Source organism: Leptosomus discolor, chromosome 6 (genome assembly GCF_034619465.1).
Source record: "Leptosomus discolor isolate bLepDis1 chromosome 6, bLepDis1.hap2, whole genome shotgun sequence".
NCBI lineage: Eukaryota > Metazoa > Chordata > Aves > Leptosomiformes > Leptosomidae > Leptosomus > Leptosomus discolor.
In genome coordinates, this window is record NC_141396.1 from 2,764,723 (window position 1) to 2,782,562 (window position 17,840).

A 17,840-nucleotide genomic window follows, 5' to 3' on the forward strand; every position below is an offset into this window, starting at 1 on the left:
GCTCCGCCTCACCTCAATCTACGCGTTACACCTTCTCGTTATCTACGTGGCAAGTCTTAGACTTAGTTTTAAAGTAAACTTCTGACTTCCTGACCAAGGAGGAAGCGGTGGCGTTACCACGAAGGAGCCCTGCGGGAAGGCAGCTGAAGGGAAGGCTGAAAGCGTAGCTGTCGCTGGGATGTCGCGATAGGCTGCCGACACAGCCGGGAGGGTGGCAAGCGCAGCTCTCCGGGCACACACAGAGACAGCAGAAGGAACGGCGTTTGACTCGCAAAAACCCCACACCCAACCCGCAGCTACGCTGCTCCTTTCATATACAAACACGACCGTGCCACGAAGTGCAAGCCATCCTCAAAAAAAAGCATATATAAAATGCACTATCAAATACTACACATCAAAACAGGGGACCTAGTGTCGTTAAGAGCGATCCTCCCGAACTTTTTTGCCGAGTTTCATGCGATAAAAATACTTGTTGAAAAACCAGAACACGCGCCAGGGCAAGTTTGACAGTACCCTTAAGGAAGCCTCCACCTGTACGTTAGAGGAGACGGCAGCCCGCGGTTTGCCTTACCCCAAACTGCCCCGTTCACAGTTCCCACCGACTCCCCCAAGCGAAAAACGCCACAGGAGCTGCAGGAGCCGGAGTTCACGCCACCTTGAGAGCCCAGGCTCCCTGCGGCCGCCAGCGGGGCGGTCCCCAGCCTCCGGCACGGCCGGCGTGTCCCGGCTCCCGCTGGCAGGACGACCGGGAAGCAGATGGCCATGGAGGGGGAAGCAACTCGGCGCAACTCCTCCCCGCGGCGCCCGGAGCCCCAAACCGGCGTCTACCCGGACCGACATCCCCCCCCCCCCCCAACACCTCATCCTCGGGACGACCCTTCCTTCCCACCGCCGCGCCCCGCAGCCCCGAGGGCAGCAGCGGCCCGTCCGGCTCCTACCTCCGGCGGAGAGCTGACGGCCCCGCTGAGGGGGCGAAGCAGCGGCGATGGCGCTGCCCCCCTCCCCGCCCAGCCGGTGCGACCCCTCCTGTCAGTGCGCGGCGGCGACTGAACCTTCCCGCCCGCGCCAGCGCCCGCCGCGCCGGACCCTCGCACCCCCCTGGGTGTATCCCTGCGCCGCACCGAAACAGAGCGCGGACGCGGTGCAGACAACCCCGGAACCACCACCACGGTCACCACCCTCGCCTGCCGACAGCCGCCATAGCTGAGGGGACACACCGAGCCCGGCCAGCTGGGACAGGGACCCCTCGGCGGCGGGACTCTTTTAGCCTTAACTGATGCCAGCTTGGCGGAAGGAGAAAAGAACCACCAAACTCCCGGGACGTTTTTTCGAAAAGGCGCGCGACAGCTGGCGGTTGGTGGGAGGGAGGTCACGTGAACGCGCGGCGGAGCCAATGGGGGGGCGCGGAGGCGGTTTGAGTTCAACCGGCGGCTCAGGCTTGAGGCCCCGCCCGCAGGAGCCGTTCCCCGCCTCCCCTCAGGGCGGCTCCTCCCGCCATGGCGCTTCACTCTCCTCCTGGCTCTTCACTCCCCTCCTCGCCCTTCTCAGGGGCTGGCTGTAGGACGGGAGACCCCCGCCCCACGGGCGCAGGTTTGGGTCTGTGCCTGGGGGGGGTTCCTTCAGCTCCTCCGTGAGGGAGAGCGGTGACAGCCGGGTCCCAAACGTGCACCTCTTTAGCGACTAACGTTGCTTGAACCTCCTGAGGACTCCTCAGGTCGGTAAATAAAGGTCCGGAATCAGTTTATATCGCTTCAGTTCAGCTTAGGCTTTCTAAACGAATTTAAGCATCTGTATCTTCTTTCTGCGCCGATCTTTTGATAATTAGATTGAAATATTAAACATGAAAAAAGGCTTTAAAGGCGGGGGGCGGGGGGGGGGGGGTAGGAGTAAGAATGGGAGAGAGAAAGCAGCAGTAAAAATTAAACTAGCATTTAAAGACCATTTTAATCAGCCATTTAGTTACCTGATTCCTATCTCTGCTCCCTGACAGGAATCCATTACTAAGACTTGAATTTGAGAATCTGTAAGACAAGCAAAGATCAAGACAAACACTGTTTGTGCTGCTCAGTGTTTGAAAACTGAAGGGAAAACAAACAAACAAACAAACAAAAAACAACAACAACAAAAAAAAACAACTGTCATGTAACCAGAATTTAGTTCAGTCACACAAAGGCAGAGAGAACTGTTCCCAGACAAATCCAATATCATAACCATCCTCACCCTCGATCAGGCTTCGTTTTGATATTACTATCACATGTTTGTATAAATTTAAAAATTAATCTCTAATCACTGAGATAATCTTCTGGTATTACAATTGAGAAGAAGCCATAATTTGAAACTAGCCAAGGAGAGGAAGGTATCTTTGAATATGAACTCAGATCTGAACCATTTTCAGACTAGAAAGGCTTTTAACCACAGCCTTCTCCAGGATACAGAAGATGCCTTTTTAAAATGCTTTTAAAAACTTGTGCAGAAAAACGCAGATTATGCTGGGACTATGCAACATCATTAAGTTCAGTTTGTTTGAACATTTCTACCAGTGTTCTGAATTTACCAAACATAGGCCCCAACCACCTAATTTTATTCTCCAGAGTCTCCTCTATGTGAGGCACAATATTAAGTTTTAAAAGCAAGCTATTTGCTTTCTCATTCTTTTTGATGTCCAAGGGAGTCATGAAAGCTTTTGGGGCTGGATTTGCCTCCATGAGACAGTACAGGAAAGTGCTTAAAAACCAAGGGAGCAGAGATTTGCTGGGCAGCAGCAGAAGATTCAGGTGACCTAACGCTCTTCTCCTCCCTGGTAGGCCAGTGGGGGGGGGGGGGGGGACAGGGAGCAAAACTGTTCTTTTGGCATCAGTTTGCTCAGACGGTCTGAAACCTCATTTTCAGGCCGTGGTTCCACAGAAATCTAAGCTAAAGCAGATCTCTGTTGCTGGAGAAGGAAATCAATTTTTAAAAAGCACAAAAACAAAGTACTTCCAGAAATTCTGAATAATTTTAAAAAAAAAAAAAAAAAAGTGAGAGCACTTTGCTTTTACATTACATATTAGATTTAAGATATACCCTGCATGACATACCTAAGTCAGGTTGAATTCCTGGTATTTCTCCCTCTATTTCCTTGCCACCAAACATAAACCGGTAACTAACGCTTAAACCTGTTTTTTTACCTTTTAAGATGACCACAGGAAAAACATCCTGAAGGAGCAGCGCGGGTTCCAACCTACACAGTATTTTTGATGTGCACCATGTTATCAAAGACATGTGAAGCTAAAACACTTTGGCTACCAGACTCCTTCGAAAAGCAAACCTTATTTTTACTGTAACTAATTTACAGCAGCCAGCCTCGCTCAATTCCTTTCCTTCCACCCCAACATCACACTTTTACAGTTCCCCCCCCACCCCGGGGTGGCTGAGGAAGCTCCAAGGGAAAATAGACAGCTTGTTGAGCGATGCCTGACGTGTTATTTTTGTTATAAATATCCATCACTGAGACAATGGAATCGGGTGACCTTAATTCCAAGTTCTATGAGGGAAAGACACAAAGGGAGAAGGGCCTTTTACAAGGTCATCCCGTCTTTTGTGCTCCAGGGGATAAAATTCTACTATGCGGATCTTTCACAAAGCAGAACTCCTTTTGATATTACTGCTGGTTTATTTAATTACCTAGTTTGCCTCAAATGCTATTTTATGTGGTATGATGACTTTAGGGTACTTTAGATGTGATACAGTTAGATGTAAGCAGCTTTTTAATTGGCTTCTTTTTTTTTTTTCCCCCCTTTGAATTAAATTAGTCCGAAGTCTATTTGACAAGCTTTGGTGGGGGTTTTATTTAGTTTAGCGTATTAAGTCGTAACCTTATTATCACACCTTCAGCTTGTCACGACAGCTTTATGCTGCTGGACAATCTTGTATTTAGACGTGAAACATTCGGAATTTTATCATTGGGCATCGTTGCCAATAAACAGATATTAAACTCGTGGACTTCCTGGGGCTCTTTACAAGTGCAGTTATACCTGAACAATGTACCTACACCAGTTCATACCAGTAAAACTCTTGGAAAGCCTAATTCATTACCATCTCCACGAGCCCACAGCTGATCAAACAGCCGGACGGCAAAAGAGCAGTTTCACCGCTGTTGTTCTGTGGGCGGCGTCGTGTTGACAAGGGCTTTGGTGATTTAAAAATCGTAATAAAAAAATGTGCAGCATGCCAATAATTCCATATTCTGCCATGACACACAGTGGTTTATTAGCGCACTTACTGCCCAGAATCGTGTCACGTCCTTGGTGATAAACGTCTCTGCAAACACAGCAATATTTGGAGGAAAACACGTATTAGAACAAAGGTTTTAAGTGTGCCATTAAATCTGTCTTCAAGCGCTCTCTGAAAGAGCAGAGATACAAGTATTTGCAAAAGTAGAGCTATGAGAGGGGACAAATGACATTTCCTGCAAAGTTTAAATCTTCTCTCAGGTTAATCTGTATCTGTGAACGTTCAATTTACTAGGGGTGCAAGCTGACAAACACACCTGCAGGCGCGTTGGAGTAAAACTGTCAACTTTCAAAAATGTGTTGACAAATCGTTTTATTTTAAACCAGCCCTTCAATCTCCTTGCTAGTTGTTTAGAGATTTTTAACTTGTTTGACCGATCAACAGGTAATTAGGAAAAAGCTACTCTGCTGAGATCCGTCAGTGAGGATCTGCGAGCCTTTTCAGGACTTAGTGATCAGGCTGGTCAGTGCCCCAACACAAAGTAATCACCAAAGCACACTGGGGCTGAAGGCTTGAGCCGAGAGCACGAGAATAACAACAAAATAATTAGAAAAATCAGCATCTTAATTCCTCATATGGAGATCCTTAGACAAGGTCATTTGTTCCAGTGTCTGAAGAGGTGGTTTGGAAGCACTGGAATGAACGAAGCTTATTACTCACGGATTTGTACCACTGCTGTCCAGCTGCAAGTCTAAGGAAGTTCCCGTGAAAGCTTTTGCTAGATTAGGGCTTTTATGAGGTACGGAGGTATTAGGTAAAGGCGGCGCTAAGCTCAGGCAGCAACTTCAGTATCAGCGAAAGGCCGTCACCACCGATCAGCCCCCGTTTTCAGAAAACAACCCTACCTTTGAAGGCGCCAGTGCCCCCCCAGCGCCGCTGTAATTTGGCCAGGGGCTCCAGAAGAGGCTGCAGGGACACGAGCAGAGGCACAAACAAAACAAAACACGCTAAGCCTCGCTCCTAGAACTGCCCAAAGTAAAAAAGTTTGGGCAGAATTACACCTGGTAAGGGATGATTAAACTGCTAACTTCTAACAAAGGAGCGTTAATTAGACGGGATTAGCGTGAATTCAGTTGCTCTGTCATCACAGTTGAATTTGATTTAATGTATGAATTTTTATTTAGCACTGAAAAAATGCATACTTCAGGCCATGCACACTGTGTAAAGCAAAGTCTACAGATTAGTAAGTTATTGTATGATGAATCGCTGAAAATGTAATGTTTTGCACCAGGTTTCTTCTCTTCAAATGACGGTTTATTACACTGACACGTTATCGCACCTAGAATTTTTGAATGCTTGTATTCATACATGGAACCTAATTTTGATAAATTATTTTGTGTGTGAGGAATCTGCATGAGTTTATGAACAAATGGGATGCTTTCCAAGATGGTTTCTATTCACTTGTAGTAAATACTTCGAAATAACACATTCCTCTTTCCTTTAAAGGGTGGAAGACCACAGCATAACAAACTACTAAGGGCAAGAAATTGTGAAAGATCAAATTTCCATATATGATGTGAAGCACTAAGATTTTTGAGCAAAACATTCTGTATTTCACAAAAAACAAAGTTCATCTTGAAAACTCGCTTTCTGCTAGGCTGTTCTCACAGAAAGCCTTCAAAAGCCACAGAAGATGACCGCAAAGCGAACTGCAGAACGTCATGGTGAAATTTATCATTTCTTAAACGTAAATTAATACTTTGTAGTCCGCATCCGGGACCATAAGAAGGATTTTGCGTTGCCCATTCAGTCCCTTTGCACATCTGCTGTTTCCGTGATGACCGGGGCAGGATTCCACTGCGTTCAGCAACCTCTAGTAAGGCGTGCAGGACTCCGACAAGCGAGCAAAGCTCTTCCACACGCTGCTTCCTTCGAAACAGCTTGTACCTGATCCATAGGCTACCACATGGTTACCACAAATATCTCAACTAGAAAACACTTGCATAAAATCCTGAAACCAAATAATGTAAAAGAAAAAAAATTATATATTTCATAGAGACCAAGACAGTACTGGTGTCTCCAAGAAGACAGGGATGTCATCTTCTTTTGCGGAGACCATGAGCAGGACAGAGAGCGCCCCCTGGCCGGTGAGCTGAAACATCAGAGACGTGGCCCATCGCTGCCACCACGAGCACAAACTGGGCTTCCTAACCCGAGGCCGATTGCAACGGTGCTGAGTAATTCCTTCCCGAGCCCTTCCAGACTGGGATACTTTCGCTTTCTTTGTGTCTACCCAACTGGCATGAAGTCACGACTTAGATCTTTTGGTCAACGTCTGTCCATAGTTTGAGCGTGCCAGGGATGGAAACACTGGAACAATTTCTAATGGGATGGAAAGAGGTGAAAGAAAGAAAAAAAATGATTATTTGTGAAAAGAACTTCCTTGGCAAAGTCTCAACTTGGTTAATAATTTAGTAATTCTCCTACTCTGTGCAAAGTAGCACAGCAAATGTATAAAAGTCATTAGAAGAAAGCTCTTCTTAAACTATCCAAATTACAAGCTAATCCTTTAATACCTGAGATGAAGAACACTCCTGGTGAAGCTCAATTGCTTGAAAATTTCTCTGACGCCTTGAATAATTTCTGTATTACGGAAAGCTTGACACATATGCCCCATCAGAACAAACCTATCTTTGATCTTGCTCGCATTGTTTAAAAAAATCTATTATAATAAATACATTTCATGAACAGTTTACAATGAAAGCGTCTTCCTCCCAAAAGCTCAGTGTCTGAAAACATCACCACCTTCAGCATCACAGGATGTAAAATCCAAAAACCCGATAAAGAAGCACAAGGTCTTCATGGCATTTCTTTGTAACGTATAGAAGTAAGAAGAAAACGTGCACATTCTCATCGGATGAGCCTAGAAAAAGGAACTGCTGGGATAAAATCTAGTTCTGACATGTAACTGAATAGAATCTGGGTCTATAAATGAGGCAAAAGATCCAGGGTTCGTCTGTTCTGTACAGCTGCGTTGTTCCTCTATCTCAGTGAAGTCTGTCCTTCTGTTTGTGTCATTGAAATGGGACACAGAGAGCAGAGGGTAGCCGTTGGGAGACGAACATTCCATTCATTGGCTCTTCATTACAGCGTCACCTCCTCGCTGCAGTCTCTTTTCGCGGGATGCTGGAGGCAAAGGTGAAAACTTGGTCACCAGCGCAGTATCTGAGCAGGCACACCCTGGCTGCCGTAGGGCGGCGAGGATCAAGGGACCCCAAGTCCTCCAGACGTGTGGTTACTGGAAACACTGTGCTTGGCTCGATGTTACCAGAGACGCTTTTCACTTAGCTTGAATAACCTAAAAATGATGATTCTGCTGTACTAGACAGAACCTTGTCATACTAGAAATTGTGCAGGTCTGTAGTAATCAATACTTAGGATTATCAATAATTATTTAAATCCACCAATGTTTAATTAATAACTTGCTTCTGTTCTCTGAAGCCACACAAAGGCCTCTGTCCTCACACAAACTTAACTTCCAGTGGGCTCACAAGCTGTGTGTCTTGATACCTGCTAAAAGTATACGATCCCATCACAAAATATTTTATCAGCTCATCTGGATTTACCAAAAAAAAACCCCACATCAATAGCTTTTAGCTGTAATGAAAAAGATCACCATTAACTTGGTACTATTTAGTGTCACAGTAAGAAACAGCAATATTTTCCTCAACGCTAATGAATTGCCTAAAGGCTCTGTATTTCAGTGTGGTCTGTCCCTGTATTCCAAACTCTTGATTCGTAAATCTATCTTTTCGAGGAAGGAAAGACATCTCCTCAGGACGCGCACGCTTGCTATCTTTAGAAAGCCCCACTGACGTTGCTGCGGCAAACATTTGGTACGGTCATTCCTGGATTTGTGTTCCATTTGTGTGGAAAGCAGCGGGATTACCAAGAGCAAACACTCAAATGGTAGAACAGTGCACAAGGACGTGCAAACTAAAACGTCTTCCAAACAAGTTTGGAAAAAATAATCAGAAAATTATCGACGCGGAAGAGGTACCTGCAAACTGCGGGGTGTCGGGTGCACCAGCTGGAGCAGGGCTAAAGGGGTCAAACACACAAATGCTGCCTCAGCAAGTCACACTTGACAAGTAACGTTCCATCTTTTCAAATCTCAGGGATATCAGCTTGACCCTAGGATTGGCATCTCTCAACAGAGCTTCTCCTGCTTTATGACAGTCTTCCCTGAGGCTCGTTCCACCAGCGGGCCATCTCGATGATCTTTGGCACGAGGTCCAGGGTTGAAATTAGTGACGAACCTGCCGATAACTAGAGCGGGCTTTCAATGAAGGGTGGGTGACACAGCTGAAAGTTAAGCTACGCTTTTATACCGTACTGCAGTACTATTAGAGAACAGAAAGGTTTCGTGTGCTGCGAGTGAGCTCTCTCCCCTCTCGCCACCCTTCCCCTCTGGTGAAATCCCATCTCCCGCCGGGGCCAAAACCCGCTCCTACATCCCACGGAGCAGCCTGGGACGGCGCCGGGCTCCCCCGCTCCTCCCGCCTCTCCCGAAGGGAACACAACCCCCAGCTTCCTGCAGCTCTGCCCCCCCCGCTCTGATGCTCTGCAGGAAGGACCCTGGGAAGACCCGGCCTTTCGATGGCGATCGTGGGTTTAATCGCACAACGCTTCAGTCCCGACAGGAACCTGGCCATCGCTGCAGAGAAGTACCGAAAAAGTATGTATCTAGATAACGGATTTCAGCCCTTTTGGAATACTTAATTTAAATGAATGCACAGTACAGGAATGAAATTCAAAGATTTCAAGAACGTAATGTAGTTGGAGAATAAACACGAAGCTTTGTTCTTGCATCAGAATGTATTAGATTTTGCAATTTGCATATACAAATAATTCAGCAACATTCACCGGCATTAAAAACACAGCAAGATCAAATTATAAATGTAATAAAAGAAAATAATAAGAGCTGAAACTGTATAATACATACATATATTATAAAGATTTGACAAATTAAATACAATTTGGTTATACAGAAAAGTTTCAGTAACTTTACATTAAAAATGGTACTGGGGAAATGAAAACGGTTCAAAATACTGAACACAGGTGGTCAGGCTCATTTTAAAAGTTTAAAAAACTGATACGTAAAAATACCCTAAAAAACACTGGTAATTACAGTCTGCATTCTTCATTAAGGCCCAGTTCAGCAAAGCACTTAAGGGATTGCTTCAGGAACAAAGAACCTACGGGACTGAAGTGTTTTGGGGAACAGAGATGTCGTAAAGCGAATGCTTAAATGCTGAGGTGAACCGGGACCTGTCTTAACACGTGAAAACAGACGGTCAAGTCACATAGTGACCAAAACCACGTACAGATCAGAATGTACAACTTCTAATCAACTATTTGGCATTGCAAAGTAATTCCATGCAACATAGGAAAATCTAAAAGAAAATTCATATCGATCTGTCTCAAGACACAGCTCCCCAGTTCTCAGCCCGCTGCCACCAGCAGGCTGGTGACGAAGCACAAGAACCAGAAAGCAAACTTTTCAAATTATTTAAAAAAAAAAAAAAAAAAAAAAAAGTCATTATGTAGCTATATTTGTGACTTCTGAAATATATTATACCCATTTCTCTTTCCTCCTAGATATCTTAATATAGTCAGCAACTAAGATCTGAGTACCCACTTTGTATTTGATGTTGGAGCTGAACTCCATCCTGCTCCTTGCCGTAGCTCCAGAGGGCTGCTGCGCCCCGCGGAGCGAGCCCTCGGGGCAACCCCGCGGGCAGCTGGAGTTCTGCTGCAGCTCCCGCCGCTGCCGGGGGCCACGGGACATCGCCTGCACTGCCACTGCGTGAAGGGTTTGCTTCGCCAGGCAGCCCTTGATCCCAGGTTTTATTTAAGGGATCCAACAGACAACTCAAGTTTCCAAATGGAGGCGAAAGATCCCGACGTCGGGAGCTGACGGGACCATAAACCAGGCTTCTTTGGGAAACGGTGGGAATCTCTTTGCCTTATTTTCTATCATCATTTAACCTCTCTAAGCCTCCCTGTGCATGATCACACCGAAAACCTCACTGAACTGGTTGCCGCAGCGAATTTATCTGATGGCTTTTGAAAACTTGGTAACATTTCAGCACGCAGGAGTCGTGTAAACTTCCTTGGCATTCGTTTTCCTTCCTCAACACCTCCTGCGACTTGAGCGTATCTTCTCGGAGCCGCTCGCCACAAAGGCGGAGTCTTCAAACAATCTTTAAGTGCATAATTTACTGTACAAATAAATACAGAAGTGCCTCGATGGGAAGACAAGCAGCAGTGAACGGCGGCGTTCCGAACAGTGTGCTCAGACATTTCCAAAGCGCGCCTTCTCCCTTCGGGATGCAGGGAAAGGAGAGGTACGACCGCCTCCCCGTTTCCTTGCGTCGTGACGGACTGCAACGCTACTCGGTATCGGCACGGACAGATGGTCAACGGTAAAATAGTGCAAGAACAGCAGTGACATGAGCAGAGCAAGTCGCTTATTTTAAATAAGGCTTTTATGTTTGCATTGAAAAAACCCCAACCGACAGGACAAGTCAGAACTATTGCATATTAGCTACGTCATTAAAGTACATATTCGCATACTTTGTGCTCATTAGTTCATAGATGCATTTTAAAAGAGTGAAAAAGATACACTTTTTAATTATCCAACATTCGGATGCCCTGTGGGTTTTGGATTTTCTAACCCCCAAGCATATCCTGTTTGGGGCTACGATAAAGACTTTTAAACTTTATTTCACCAATTATATTATCAGTAGTACTTTCATTAAAAATATATCTCTATACACAACCGTATGCCCCTTTTAGGTAAAGGAAGCATTCCTCTTGATAATCTATATGGGAGGGTAAGAACGCAGGGGAGCTTTTTGCTACAACGCTTACTGTCGCCAACGTTACACTGCCAGTAAAATGGTTTTTCAAAATTTTAGCAGATACTGTTGGTTATTCTGTCGAGCCTCATCAAAGAATACAGGTTCATCTTCATCCCTCTCGCCTTTTCTCAAAGTGGATGTAGAGAAGCTTTAAATCCATTTCGGACAACGGCTAAAAAGCCTCTTCAACCAGAGAAGTTCAGGTGCTGCAAAATAGACTCTTCTGATATGCAAAATATTCTCAAAATAGTGGTAAACTCACATTATTGTCTTTCTAAGTTGATTTAAACTGGTGTAGTATTTAGGGAAGAACAAACTAAATGGTCTTTGAAAGCGATATTAAATCAAACATTCACATCTGTATTTATACTGGTGATATCGTACTGGCACCCAGACTCAGAACTGCCATCAACCTGGAGGTTCTTAAACCCAGACTTGGAAGCAGCTCTGTTGTCACCTGGGCTGTCCGTTATTACACATGACGGGCCACATTCTGACACCTTTATCACTAACAGCACTTCACTGGACCAGCCTCTTTGCCTTCACCGAGACTGTTTGTGACGCAGCTTACAGGTAAGCGGGAGCAGGGTATCAGAATGTGTCCCCAGATAAACATCTGTTTCCATAGCGAGCGGGGGTTTCTGGCCAAACCGTGTTTACTTGAAACGTATGTACCACAAGTCCCTTTTTTTAGTATGAAATGTAAATCACCTGTGTAAAGTTCCAAAATTGGGAGAAAGCGTTTTTGATAAATATTTTCTAAGTGGAAAACTTCAAAGAAATAGACTCTCAAGAATTAATTTACTGTTATTTAGAATAAAGATTTCTCTACCATCTTAGAGCAATATACTGTATATGAACATTATACTTCGCTTTAGAAGATATTTATATATTTAAGAAATAACTTTATACAGCAAATGCAACTTTTAGAGCAAACACAAGGTCGTATTTACAGGAAAAGTCCACAATCAAAACGACATGGAATAAATTAACAGAATATACAACTATTTATACAGACAAATTAAAAAATAAGGCAGGAATTTTCATTTGAAGTTAGCATAATCGGAAAATATGTCGATGAAGTCTTGTACCACTCTGTAGCAGAATTCATACTGTTCCTGAAAAACAATAGAAGGGCATCAAAACGTGCTTGGGTTGTGTCATACGACTGCATTAGAGAAAACGGTGCTTTCGCAAACCCTAGTGATGAATGCGACACGTTCTAACGACCAGTAGCTGCGGACTGGTCTGCTCGGATTGGTATTTCCCCGTCTGCTGTTGAGAATAGCAGCGGTGGCACCTCGCTCCGCTGCCAAACGCAGGCTGCTGGGGGCTCGCCTGGGAGCTTTCTAAGTGACCTTTGTGAAAGTGAATCCATCCTTGGACCTCTCTTCTGGCGTTCCCCAGGGAGCTCTTCAACCATGGGCTCCACCTTCTGAGCTTTACCGCAGAATCTAAGTGACCACGTAACTCGGAACGCCCCAGGACGTTAAAACCCCTCCACCTTCGTTGCGCTGACCTGGAGACGCCCTCGCTAAGGCCGTCGGTTTGGCCGCTGCCTGCGTCAGCCTGCTGGCTAGTCCTCGGCACCCTAAAGTCGGGACCCATCCCCATCTCCCGGGCGTGCCGACACGCCTTCGACACGATTTGCTGGATTACAAAATCGGTAACAACGCTGATAATAAATGGAATTGGCATCTGAATTCACTCGTGCTGGAAAGCAGGGTTTAGCCGAAGCCTTTCCGCAGGCTCAGCTGGGAATAGCTGTGGCAATTACCCCCTTAACTAATGTTAGTGAATCACAGAACCCCAAAAGAAATATTTCATCCCTGTCTCAGCGTGACGGCGGAGCAGCCAGTTCTACTTCTCCAACCCCTTTCTTCCTGGCTGTAGCAGGGAGCAAACATCCACCTGAACAAGGTGTTTTGAGACAATTGTTTCTAAAGAAGTTCCCAATTACTGAATGGAAGCTGCTCTCAAAATACAAAACACCAGCATTTTTACATAATTTCCAAAAACATTTAAGTCTCAAAAAACTTTTTTAAGGTTTATTCAGCAGGGCTCAAGCTTCACATATTGCTTGTAGATGAGCTTAGAGAAGTCAAAGGCATTTCTCCTTTTCAGAGATGAACTGCAAGCCAATTTAGGCCTGAGCATTTTATGGTAACAAAGAACAACCAATACACAGCGTGGCGGGCATTTACTTCGTACGTTTTGTCACCTGCAACACTCAAAAGATTTTGGTTTAACGTCTCCAGTTCCTAAAAGACCCAGAATGTTTAGCCAAGTTCTATTTTTTTTAGAAATGCTATTAAAAAACCAAAACCAATCCAGATTTCTGATCGTACCTTGTACCCACACAGCCACCATACATAATTTATTCCAACCTGCAAAAAAATCCTTTGTTCTCCTCCCGCAGAATATTTACAAACACACACCCTCTGACACAGATCCCGACTGTTAAATGTCATACCAGTGTTTGCACCATATGTGGCCTTTGCAGTCTCAAGCTCTTCACAGCTTGAAATACGTCGAGGAGCCCTTCAGCCTTCACTCGCTCCAGAATATTGCTGAGTGCTATGAAGGTCCCTGTTCTTCCAGCGCCAGCACTGCAACGTAAACACATTTGCTTGACATACAGGCGGATAAAAATGTTAAAAAAAAGAGAAACAGCAGCAATACAGACCAGCCAAACACCGCTATCGGCCAACTTCAACTCATTGCTTGCGCTTAGTTTGTCACCTCAGCTGTGCTACAAGGGAGCCGGCGCTGATGGGCGTTAACTCGGAGCCAGGCTGGAACCAACAAAGGTTTGTTGCTGACGGCTTCGGTGCGCGAGCGGGAGCTCCCGAGCTGGCTGCGGCCGCGTGGGGACACCCTCAGCCAAAGCCCGAGACTCCAAAGCGGAACGGGCAGAGCCGCTCGCTCCCATGGGACGTGCTCCCGCGCTCTGCTTCCCGCTTCCTTCTGGAGGGGGCAGAACATCTTCAGCCTTTCAGCTGCAAAAGCGGGTTCCCGTGCAAAGGGGCGCTGCGCGAGCAAACCCGCGTTCTTGTGACCTGCTCGGGGCGGCCCTGCTCTGGCCGGGGGGTTGGACGAGATGATCTTTGGAGGTCCCTTCCAACCCCCACCGTTCTGTCATTCTTCTGGTAGGCTGTGATTTGTCCTTCTGCGTGGTAGACTGGTACCAAAGCATTACTATTGTTATGAAGAATATTATTATGAATATTACTCCAAAGCAATTTGATGGAAAATGTCCTATCCAACTGTAAGGATTTCAAGGACTCTTGGATTTAAGCATTTCTCAAAAAGAGGTATTAATACAAGGACAAACTAAAGCCAGACTTCGTATGAGGCTATACAAGAAATTGACCCTTCCACCTCCATCCTGACTACAGTAAGCAACCTAACAGACTCCCAAGCAACTGCAGCGTCTTTTGTTTCAGCATGTTTGACTCAGTATATTTCGTCCTCGTATCTGTTTCAGACCGTGATTCCATGGAACCAAAATACATTTCGGTAATTCTTAATCTGATTCATTATGCCTAACTCCAGAGGAAAATAATAATAATAATAAAAAGACTTAATTCTCTCTCCTAATCATACTAATTAGGGACTATTTGACACCAACAAAACAGTGGCGGTGCACTGGAAGGCCAATGGCCTTGATAGGGAATAGTTACTGAACTGGCAGTGAACAGCAAGAAGGAGAGAAAGGTTCGCTGTATCGCCAAATAAGCATAAACACAAAACACTCTATTAAATTTAACATTTTCCTGTGTTTGAGCCACGAGTAGGTGAACTGTAATCACATGTCATCGCTTCTACTTTATTTCTATCCAATTCCAAAAAAAAATCTGGTAAGCACAAGCCTGATGAAAAGATGAAGTGCAAATACACGTGCAAGTAGTAAAGTCCACGAGTTAAAGTCTCTCTGGAGGGAAAACAGGTACCAAGCACGAGGTGCGTTATTCCCTTTACGTTTACCAGATTAAAGACAAACACAATATAAAAGGGTTCAGATTTCCTTGCGATTGGCTAATCTCTAGTAGCCACCTGCGGTTTCTAGAGGAGCCCGAGCGATGCATTTCGGAACAGCCTACAACCACGGAAAGACGAGGACACGAAGGCACAAAGTAAACCTGGATACACACACCATCACACCCGCTGCTTACTCATTTATGCCTTAAAGAGGTAAACAGGCACCGCTGTGCGCTCTGGTCTTAGCGCTCTTTGTGCCAGGTTCGCTCTCCTTTCTTCTGAAAACGTACTTTTAGCAAATCCTTAAAGCTCAAACAAGTTGCTTTTTCTTTCTTTCTTTTTTTTTTTTTTTAATTAATTGAAGAATTTTTAGTATGGATGCAAACCGCATTTGAAAAGAGGTAGAAAATACATATTGTCTCATGGGAACACGGCACTACCCTTCGCATGCCCGCTTCTCCTTCTGCAATTCCCTTAAAAGGAAAAAGTTAAATTTGACTCAAACTTCATTTTTCGAGGCAGAAAAGCAAAGGGCACGCAGAACAGGGAAAAGGCACAAGTAAGGGATCTCAAATAACACAGCAGCCTCGCGTGGTTTATTAGAGCGCGGAAAGGAGGAGACGGCGAAGAGAGAAAAAGCGGCGTTAGCCATGACCTACGGGGAAGGCAGCTGCAGACACACACCGGGAGAGAAGGGAGTTCGGATTCAGAACAGATTGGCTTTGAGTTCTGTTGGCAACGCAGCAAAACCCTTCTAAACTATTTAGGGTTATGTCTGGATTCTGCTTAAGAATTATCTTTTTTAGCAGCTCCTCAAACCGGTCGTAAATAGTTGGAAAAAAAGAACAGAAGTTTTCACAAGTTCACTCTGAAAAATCAGTCTTAGACTGGAAATGTGTTTACTTATTCATGAAGTTACATTCATTTATATTTGAAGACTCAAGTAGGACTTCATGGAGGAGTTCAAGTGACTCAAAAGCTGTGATGTACGGGCTGTCCAAACCGGGAGAGAAGACAATCCTCCACATGAAAAATCCTAGAATATGTTGTGTGCTTTGGGTTTTATTTTCTCGTTCAATCCATTTTAAAATGATTGCAGTAGATTTAAAAAAAAAAATCTAGGGAAAATACATGCCAAATGGTTAAGATCAGGCTTCAAGGAGGCTGCAGGTCTAAAAGTTTGAAAAAGCTGAAGCAATATATACCTTGGATAGATCTTTGTTTGTGCATATCAGAGACATTAGTTTTTATCTCTTATTTTACTGGCCAGAACTCCTCGGTATTTTACCCACTTTAATTACCATTCAGAATTTTAACTCCCTAGCATTTTGGAAGAAAATTGTCAAATTCCAGAATCAAACACAAAATATCATCGTCACCCTCATGTGCAGCCACTGTGGGGAGGTGGAACCCATAGTTCCCGAGGGAAAAGGTACGAGAACAGCAAAGAGCAACACCCTTCCGAAGCGAGGAGGAGAAAAGTTTTAGCGATGAATACGCAAGATCATGTCCCAAAACACCAAGAAATCCAAGTCCCGGCTCAAGCTCCAAGGGTGTCTCTGCTTCAACAGCGCATGAAACACACAAGTGACATTGCAGACAGCGAAACACAAACCAGGGACTGAGACAGAACCTTTGAAACCCAAACCAGAGCAAAACGGACGTCGGCGTACGCGGCAGAGACCAGCTCTAACACGCCCATTCCTGTCTAACTCCAGCAGCGAGCAGATAGGTCCTTCTATCAACGTACTTCCAAGTGGTCAGCGAGTCTAATTCCCTGTAGGTAACGCTACAGCAACAATTTGAGTGTCACATAAATCAATAGTTTTTTGGTGGTTTTTGTTGAGTTTGGGTTTTTTTTTCAGAAGAAAAAACACTCAGTTACTCATTCAAAACCAGCTGGATATTCTAAGAAAGGCAGGAAAAATCCAGAAGCAGCACCATGTTCTCCAGCTCACTGACAAAAGGCTGGAGCTTCTCCACGCAGCAGTCAGTCCTACCGCGTCTCTAGCTCCCCCGTGGGATCACAGACACGTACAGAACGTATCACTGTTAATACAACAGATGTTTCTAGATATAAAGATGCCGGGAACTTGACCTCCATGTATTGTTAGAAGATGACCAATGGTCCAGCAAAACCAGGTTTTCTCGCACACCGTGCCCAAGAGGAAAAGGTTTGAAAGGCCAATATTTAGAATGAATTAAACCAGCGATTCTCAGGGCAAGCAGAGACAAAACAATAGTTGGTTTTTACGTCGTGGTTGAGCCCGTGAGCTTCAACCGCAAGAGAGGCTCCACTGCACGAGGTCTCGGGTGAACACCGGGCAAAGGAAGGGGCTCTGGAATCTCTCGTGGTGGGTCAGAGCAGCCGGGCGTCAGCCCGTGCATTGCCCAGACCAGGCCCAATCCACCCGCCGCAGCAAAGAAGCTCACGTCAAGGGCGACCTCCTGAAGTCAGCAGCTTCTTATTTAAAACAAACAACCCAAACCATAGGAACTTCTCTTCTGGGGGCTCTGAAACCCTGCTGGCCCTGGCCCTGGGTGCTGCCAGCTTGACTTTGTATTGAGCAGAAAACACAAAAAAATGCTCTATGGATTTATAAAATTTAAAAATATTTGAAAAGCAAGATATGATTGCTGAATTAGAAAAAGGCAGAATGCTCGTTTTACTACTTTTTTTTTTTTTTTTTTAAATCAGCAGATGTAGCAAAGAAAAAGACG

At 45.1% G+C, this 17,840-nt stretch overlaps 1 protein-coding gene across 2 annotated transcripts in view; it reads right to left on the bottom strand.

Annotated features, from left to right (window-relative positions):
* Nucleotides 1-12,181: 12,181 nt before the first annotated feature.
* Nucleotides 12,182-17,840, bottom strand: part of PTPRE (protein tyrosine phosphatase receptor type E) — a 36,486-nt gene continuing 30,827 nt past the window's right edge. For both annotated transcript variants that reach the window (XM_086467278.1, XM_086467279.1), the window contains 2 exons: nt 13,612-13,747; nt 12,182-12,256 (listed from right to left, as the gene is read on the bottom strand). In XM_086467278.1, coding sequence (XP_086323404.1) covers nt 12,182-12,256; nt 13,612-13,747 — 211 coding nt within the window. The remainder of the gene's footprint in view (nt 12,257-13,611; nt 13,748-17,840) is intronic.